Raw genomic sequence first — 8481 nt, 5'->3', positions numbered from 1 at the left:
TCAAAATAACCCTTCTGACCCTAGGCTCAGGAGTGACAGAATACTGCCACGTATTCTCTACGTGTCGTAGAAGGCGACTTAGAGGGACGGGAGCAAGCGGTGGGCTGGAAATCCTCCCCTCCTGTATTATTTTCCAAAGAATGAACAGAGGAAAAAGCCAAGTGAGAACTTTTTTATCCTCTAAAGTTCTGGACGCTACTTCGCTCACGAGGGAAGTAGCGAAAAAGTATGAAAGACAAATAGATATATTGATATTGATAGATGTACTAACACACAAGTTACAGACAGCCCTTCAGATTATTGATCAAAATGAATTGTTGTTAACAAAAAGAATATCATACAATATTCCTGTCTTGAAAACATCTGAAAATACATAAGTCACGACAATTTGTAAATGAAAAAAATTTTACAGTGCAGAAGTGCAATTTATTCTGGTCTTTCGCTTACAAAAATATATGATGGAGAAATATATGTAAGATATGTACATGTAAATGATATGAATCGCTTCTAGTTTCACGAACACTTTTCTTTCATTCCTGCACTAGATATGGTAGTTTAATGCTCAGTCCTTACATATAACACACGTAGCCACGAACTACGTCAGAACTTCGTGGCTGTTTGGAAATACCGTCCACAGTGTCGGTCTGACAAGGAACTCAGGACCGAGTCATTCTGGCGTTATGACGGACTAGTGTTGCTCAAAGGGCATGCCATCGTGGGGCGGGTCAGGTCGGGGTAGCACGGAGTAGACTAGTTGAGGTGCATAGTGAGGTGCCTGGACTACTGTGTAGGGCTGGGGAGCACACTGGTTCCTGGAGGAGGCGTTACCGATAGCTACAAGGAACAACTGACGCGGTCTAGCATTGGCGGTAGTGTGACGGCAGTCTTCACCTCCTCCACGCTGGCGCGTCAAGGATCGAACACTGTACTCCGCGTCATGAGAGCGATATGACGGTGCCGACGCCGTAGTGAGGATAGCTGGGAGGGCAGGTATTGGGCAGGGGTCTTGGGCACCTACCACCTTCGTGGCACGCCCGCGCCGTCGTCAACCACGTTTCCAGGATACTCACGTTCTTCTCGGAGGGCGCCACAAGGAGACCACAGAGGGGTGCCATAAGGGGCCACGGGTGGTCGTTCTCCTGCCGGTGTTGGGGTCCCTGCAGGCAGCAAGTAGCGGCGCTTTTCACCAGTGTATAGTGCTGGTTGAGGGCGTACCGTGGCACCCCCGCCGCCGACGCCAACGTCCCCGTCATGTGTACGTCGTCGATCCAGAAGGGCGTGACGTTGGCGGCGGCTCTCATGATAGCCGCGGCAGCAGAGTGTGTAGCCAGGTAGGCCCAGCCCGCCAGGAAGTTCGGGTAGACCCTCCCTGGGTACTCACCGTGGGTCACCCGCCACTTGCCACTCCCGCGCTGTGGCTTGAGTCCTCGCTGCACTAGCCCGGCCGTCCACACACCCCAGGGTTCCAGTTTTCGCCGCCCGCCGCTCCCTGCATGCACCACACCCCAGCGGTCAACCACTAGTCCCGCCCGCAGCAGCTTCGCCACGCCCCACACATCGACCATGATGTCGTCGTCCATCTTGAGCAGGTAGTGGGCGTGGGGACAGAAGCGGTTGGCCCATGAGAGAGCAAGGGCGTGCTTGTAGGTCAGGTTGCGGTAATGGTCCTGGAAGTCGGCCACGACCAGGTCGCGATGAAGGGCGCTCTCCTGTAGCACCGTCGCCAGCGGGACGGCCGGATATTCCGACTGTCCTGTCCTGCTGCTGTCAGCCAGGAAGAAGACCCGCCTGGCGCCCAGGGCGTCTAGGGCCTGCCAGGAGGCGTACTTCCTTTGAGCGTCCCTCAGGCTGGCGTGGGAGGGATGCGACATCACCAGGAGGACAAACAGTAGTGGAGACGTGTTACAGGCAGGGCTGTTGGCCACCAGGGAGGTGGCGGACAGGTCCAGCAGGGGTGCCGGCGGCGGGTACAGCCCAGGGTGGCCGCGCAGGGGTGGGCGGCAGTGAGGGGCGGGCGGGGGAGGGAGGATAGACTGGCCAGCCTCCCAGGTGAAGCCCACCATCAGCATGAGGGCTGCGGCTGTCACCACCCCCGCCACACACTCCCACCACACCAGCGGCCGCCTCACCATCACCCACCTGTCACGCCACCATCTTGTTTCTTTTAGTTGTGGGCCTCCGGAGGCAGGGGGCGCCAGCTGTGACCTCGCTCCTGCTGCTGCTCACGCCATCACTGCCACTCTGCCGGAAGAGTCTATCATTATTATATGACCACAAAATGTGTCAAGCATATCCAACGTTCATCTTCACTGCATTTTCATCTACACTTCAATCTCACTTTCAGTACATCCTCAACTGTCCTTTTGATCTGACCCGTGCGAGGTCATCTTCACTGCACCCTCATCTTCACTGCCCTTTAATGAAGATGCATTTGACCTTATCCTAATAAGTATTTTTTCTTGTCTTTTTATCGTAATGGATGTGATACGAGCGAAACATGTCTCAGGAAATTAGTCCGAGGTCTCCAGTAGTTGGTAGACCTTACGAAGGTAGAATGGTAATGGGAAGAGGCAAAGACGAAGGAAAAGGATCCCTTAAGCCTCGCTGTCCTAGGAAAGGAGGAGTCAAAACGGTCAGTCATCGTGTGAGTGATATCCAGACAAACTATGGGAAGCAGCAGCCAGACACGTGCCACGGGCTCAAGCCTTCGAGTGGCCGAAATGGTAGCTGTAAAACAGGGAGAAGGGCAGCAGCAACACAAGGGTCGGAAAGATGTTTGGGGAAAGGTTAATTATGCCCGAGAACTGATGAGAAGGAAGACTTCTGATTCCAGTGTGACTCGAAGAAAGGTTGAGGAAGATCCACCCAAGTTATGCGAACAGTAGATTATGCTGAGGTGAATATAATGACCTGTAGATATGTGACGGTTGATCACAAGAAAAGTAACTACAGCACCTGCACAACATACTCAGATTTTGAGAAGGAAAATTTGTGATGAATATATTGGATATCGAGGACAGAGTGGAGGATATGGTTTCACCCAACATGTTTGTGTTTGTAGAAGTGAATTATATAGAGCTGTGAAACTGAGGAATAGGACGTAAGTGATCATTAGAAAGAGGTGAAGGCAGAAATGTCTGTTCGAACACTACTGAATTTAACCAGTTTACTGTTTCCACGGTCTGAGATTTTGCACAATTTCGCATTAAAAGAGGAGGTGTGTTAAGTGCTAGAAAGAAAACGAGGAGAGGAGAGGAATAAAAGTGAGTAGAAAATGTACAGCGGAATCATCAGCGTAAAAAGGAAATAGGGTAAGAAGTTACAGATGATCTTTTGAGAGAAGAGAAAGATTAGGCAGTATGACAACCTTGAGGGACGCCACTGTTGCTTGGATTGGAAATGAGGAAGTCGATCCATCAGTAACTACTGCAGTGGACCAGCTGGAGAGGAAGGTTTGTATGAGAGATATAAGAGAAGCGGAGCACCTAAGAAAGGAAGTTTAAGAAGCAAAACCTTCTGCCTCACCTTGTCAGGTGATTTGAACCACTGCAGTTCAGCCCAAAAACCGTGATACTGCGTTTGACCTAAGCGTCAGTGATCAGGTAAAATAAAAAAAGAAATAGATAACAAAGAGGAGTCATAATGAAAAACATCAACAACAGTGTTGCCTTCCGCCTGAGGGAGACAATCACACGTAAAAACTAATCAGATGGTAAATACATCAGATAATTCTCCAACACATACGGCTGTGTCACCAGACGCTGACCTGGTGAAAGTGACACACAACATGAACACAGAACAGTACGAACCATATCAGTCCATATAACAATGTTGGTGAAGTTTTTTTTATTAGGAATCAAAATATCTGTGTTACTTGATAGGTTAAGGTCAGCTGATCTTGTTTATCTTGTTCAGTTGCGTTATGATCTTGTCCTCAGTGACTCTCACCACACAGATTATTAACATGGCCACAGTCTGTCATGGAGAGACTACCATACTGTTAACGAAGGTCCACTTTCCGGGTATACGGTACGTTAACGATGGTTGAAGTAGAACAACTTTTTGGAAGGTGAGTCGAAGGACTTGTGTGTCCTAGCCACCAAGGCTGGAACACACCCGTGTTCCGTGGTTGTTGTTGTGTCCCGTAGTTTCTGTGTAGACAACACCCACATTAGGATTCACCGTTATGATCTCTCTCTCTCTCTCTCTCTCTCTCTCTCTCTCTCTCTCTCTCTCTCTCTCTCTCTCTCTCTCTCTCTCTCTCTCGAACAGCGAAATTGGAACTCTCTCCCTCCCTTTGTCTTTCCTTCTCTGCGTAACCTTTCCACTTCAAGAGTCAGTTTTGTAAACACCTCAGATGTTCTGACTAATCTCTTCACTATTTATCTCTCGCTGATTACTTTTAATTTCATCAAGATTCTAAGGGATGGAGTACGTGAAATGGCCGGGGAGACAGATGCTTGAGTCTCCTCAGAGAGGAGATAAAGAGACAGAATACTGTCAGTGTCTGGACGAAGTGTGGACAGAATTTGTGCCAGCTTGATGGTACCTCAGCTGTTATTCCCTGCGCAGCTGAAGGGGTCATAATGATGGTCAATTATTCTTATCACTCCAGGAGAGAAAGATGATAAGAATAATCTCGCTGGTCACCTGCACCTTGAATGATACCTACACCCGAAGTTGTTGTATATTTTCCACTCTCTCTTCCCGTCTGTCTCGCACTGGTTTGGACAAGTCACATTTTTTTTTATGCATCTCAAGTTGCTTAGTGCCTGTAAGTCTTGTCCTCTCTCCAGGGACTATAGTATAACAAGACTTGTTACTTCGAAGAATCGTTCTTGCCTCAGCAGCCACACTCCCTCCCTCCGTGAGCCCATCGTGTAAGCGTTTCCTCCATATGTTCACAGTCGTTCCTCCCGTCCAGCTCTCCTCCTCCCCGGTCCCCGGCGGTGCCTCCTGCAGCCGTCCTCCTCACCAGCAGGCAGTACGTTCCCTGCTTTCTCCATGCAGCCGCGCCCCTCCCCTTGAGTATGCGTGTGATATTGTCTGAATCTTTTAATGTGTCTGTGTTCCATTGTCGCATGCGTGTGTGTTCGTCTGTCTGCTGATCTGTGTCTGTTGGTCCGTCTGCTGTGTTCCCTACGCCCAAGGCAGTATATCAGTAGGTCTAGTAAGCTTTTCCCTTTCACAATTATCACCAGCGTCCTATCTCTTTCTTGAGTTCACAGACGATGAATTACGATGTGATGATCTCCAAGTTAACATTACCATACTATATATATATATATATATATATATATATATATATATATATATATATATATATATATATATATATATATATATACACACACACACAAATTATTTCATCAGAACATTTCCAGAAGACATGAACATAATGACAGTGACCTACGTTATTTGATTACATCACCCTGCCGGAGGCCAGTACCAGGCCCTTGCATAAATTTCAGAATGATGACACTGTACCCGCGCCTGTATTTATCCCCCCCTCCCCCCTCCCCACTAGAGGAACCAGAAAGTAGTAGGAGCAAAAACAAGACGCAGACCGAGAGCTTATTATGCCGGTCGTGTGGGAAAACACTGTAATGAAACGTTTGTACATAACGGTCGCTGGACGGTGTGTGTGTGTGTGTGTGTGTGTGTGTGTGTGTGTGTGTGTCTGTTCATAGCGTTACACAACACTCGAGGCGCGCTGACCACGGCCGCATGGGACAGAGGTGGAGGGTGGGCAGGGGATGAATGGGATGGGAGTGTGGTGTATGGAGTGGGATGGGAGTGTGGTGTATGGAGTGGGATGGGAGTGCTCAGACCAGGAAGTGAGGTGGTGTTCATGAAAACAAGAATACATACTTGAGGGAAGGACTGTATGATAAGGAAGGGCAGAGATGTCGAGTATAAATGAATTAAAGGACAGGTTTTGAATAATAAGTTGTGATATGTACTTGTGGAACTTGAGTGTATGGATGGGGACGAAGAATGTATGGTAAAGGCCCAGCCCATCTAATGGTAAATCCTCTAACTTGTTTCCCTCACGGTCACCGGCCACAATGTCCCAGTTTATGGCGGGTTAGTTAAAATCCCTCACAAACATTACTTCTTTGCCATTCACTGGGGATTTGATTTCTTCATCCCAAGCTCTGATATTCACGCCACGAAGTTTGGAAAGTCTGTACACAAAACCAGAAATGATTTTGGACGTGTTAGTCATCAATTTCATTTGTACAGTGACTCGTCTGCATCGACATTTGATTGTCTAAACCCGTTTGCTTGTTGGTTATCGTGTGCGTCATCCAGAACACCCAGCTGATCTGTGGAGCCCGTCTCTTAGAAATACATTATACAGAGTTCGCTGACTGCTGCTGCTAATAAGTGTTTGCGTGTTATCCAGAAATCTGATACTGCTATGATATCAGGCTCTTCTGAAAGGGTCTACAACATGAATTCTTTAAGCTTTAGCTTAACACTTTTGGCGTTGGTGTTAAATACGTTAATATATCGCTAGCTTCTGCTGAGTGAGGTGGATGAGACATAAGCCTGGAAGGTTATATCCCAGCCAGTACGGTCATATCCAACCTTAACTGTGTCGGGCAATTAACATGTTCCCGACTAATGCTTGTTTCATGTGATTATAGTTCATCCCCCAGCCAGACTAACAGTACCTACCTCATTCCAGTGGAGGTCATCTCTAGTAAACAAGCTCCCGTCTCCACTAAGTGTGCCCCATAGATCTATGTACGCATACAAGCCCTACAGCGGTACAGATGTGCTGTACTGCATCACACATGCCTAGTATTCTACCCAAACATTAAGTTCCCGCGTCGTACCCTGGACGGAGACTCGTCCTCACAACCTTCCCGCGACTTTCTTCAAACTTTCTTATTCGTGTTTTTATATTTGTCCATGATGACATATCTCTCCACAACCCTCCCGTACCATATTGTTACTCCAGCTTGGTAATGACGGCTGACTGACGGTGGACGGGCCGGGAATGGCTAGGTGTGTGTGTGTGTGTGTGTGTGTGTGTGTGTGTGTGTGTGTGTGTGTGTGTGTGTGTTTCGGGGGGTTCTAGTCTGACGGCCACACCGCCTGCCGTTAGGGGAACGTACAGAAAAACGTTACCGGAACGTTAAAGGGTTTACCGTGGCATAATGTAACTCCTGCCGATGCGCTCTGCTGCCTTGGCCAGCGTAGTAGTGACCGTTGCTGGTCGTTCCTCACGATCCTGACACTTGACACACACACACACACACACACACGCGAGTGATGAGTCGAGCGTTCTGGTGCCACGGCTGAGCCAAGCGCTGCTCCTGCTGGGTATATTTACTTGCTGGATCGTTTCATCACACTTGAGAGAGACAGATAGGGAGGAAGGCCAGTAGATGAAGAGCTGACATGTTCATCATGGATACGTGCTGAGCCATGTGAGGCAAGTGTTGACAAGGGTTGGGTAACCCGAGGCAGGTGTCAGACACTCTTATCTGAGAACTTCCCGGTACAAAGGAGTCCATCCTGACCCTCCTACTGAGTGTAGCGCAGCCTGGGGTCTTTGGGAATCCCTGGAAATTTGGTTCTGGGGTAACATCAGGACCGTTTCTGAATGTGGTGGTCTTGGGATGATAAATGATAATGATAATTATACGAGGGGGTGTAAGTACGTGCCTGCTTATGACTACTTATGATGAGATATTGTCTGGGGGCAGAGCAGCAGGCGATGCTCACCACACACACACGTCTCCTGTTTAACAATACTGTTATTATCTGCTGCCGCGCACGCTGCATGACTCTTAACTAATCTTGGCTTCATCTGCAACAATTTACGATCTTAAACACTGTCAAGCCTTCTTTTTTTACGGGATCAAATACTGTACCTCATGCATAGTTTTTGTAAGCATAGCATTGAAGATTCTCTCCCTGTCTCTTTTTTTCTAGGCTTTTATATATTTCTGTCTCGTGCCTTCTTGAATTATTATGCTTCGTGTACATTCAATTTCTTTCTTCTCTTCTGTGAAGTTATCAGTTCCGGGATGTTCTCGTTGATCTCTTCGGTTTCCTGCCTACCTACCTGCCCTTGTGTGTACTTACGGTGACAGTCTGCCATGAAGTAGAGCTACCTCGTAGCGCTCACCGCGGGTATATTTCAAGGCAGGAAGAACTAGTCGTGTGACTGTGGTTGAGGGTTAAATGTGAGATGGGGAGAGTTTATATTTGTGGAGTGAATGCGAAAAAACTTTACGTGGGGGGAGTCTGGAAGAGATGACAGCAACCTGGGCCTCGGAGGGACACTTGACAGCCAATGAAATGCTGGCCCCTTGCACTGCCGCCACTATCCATCCCGCTTCCCAGGTGGTAATTCTTCCTAAGCAGGTGACTGCGTACCACCTACTACCCAGGAGAGAGAGAGAGAGAGAGAGAGAGAGAGAGAGAGAGAGAGAGAGAGAGAGAGAGAGAGAGAGAGAGAGA

The 8481-nt window shown here is 48.2% G+C and overlaps 1 protein-coding gene across 1 annotated transcript in view; it reads right to left on the bottom strand.

The window, feature by feature from the left end:
• Window positions 1-397: 397 nt before the first annotated feature.
• LOC139752378 (beta-1,3-galactosyltransferase 4-like) overlaps window positions 398-8481 on the bottom strand; it is a 27150-nt gene continuing 19066 nt past the window's right edge. The window contains exon 2 of the mRNA XM_071668312.1: window positions 398-2241. Coding sequence (XP_071524413.1) covers window positions 936-2132 — 1197 coding nt within the window. The 5' untranslated portion in view covers window positions 2133-2241 and the 3' untranslated portion in view covers window positions 398-935. The remainder of the gene's footprint in view (window positions 2242-8481) is intronic.

The sequence above is a fragment of the Panulirus ornatus genome, chromosome 1 (assembly GCF_036320965.1).
Source record: "Panulirus ornatus isolate Po-2019 chromosome 1, ASM3632096v1, whole genome shotgun sequence".
NCBI lineage: Eukaryota > Metazoa > Arthropoda > Malacostraca > Decapoda > Palinuridae > Panulirus > Panulirus ornatus.
The sequence above is the reverse complement of the archived record's forward strand: the minus strand, read 5'-3'. Positions and strand labels throughout refer to the sequence as shown.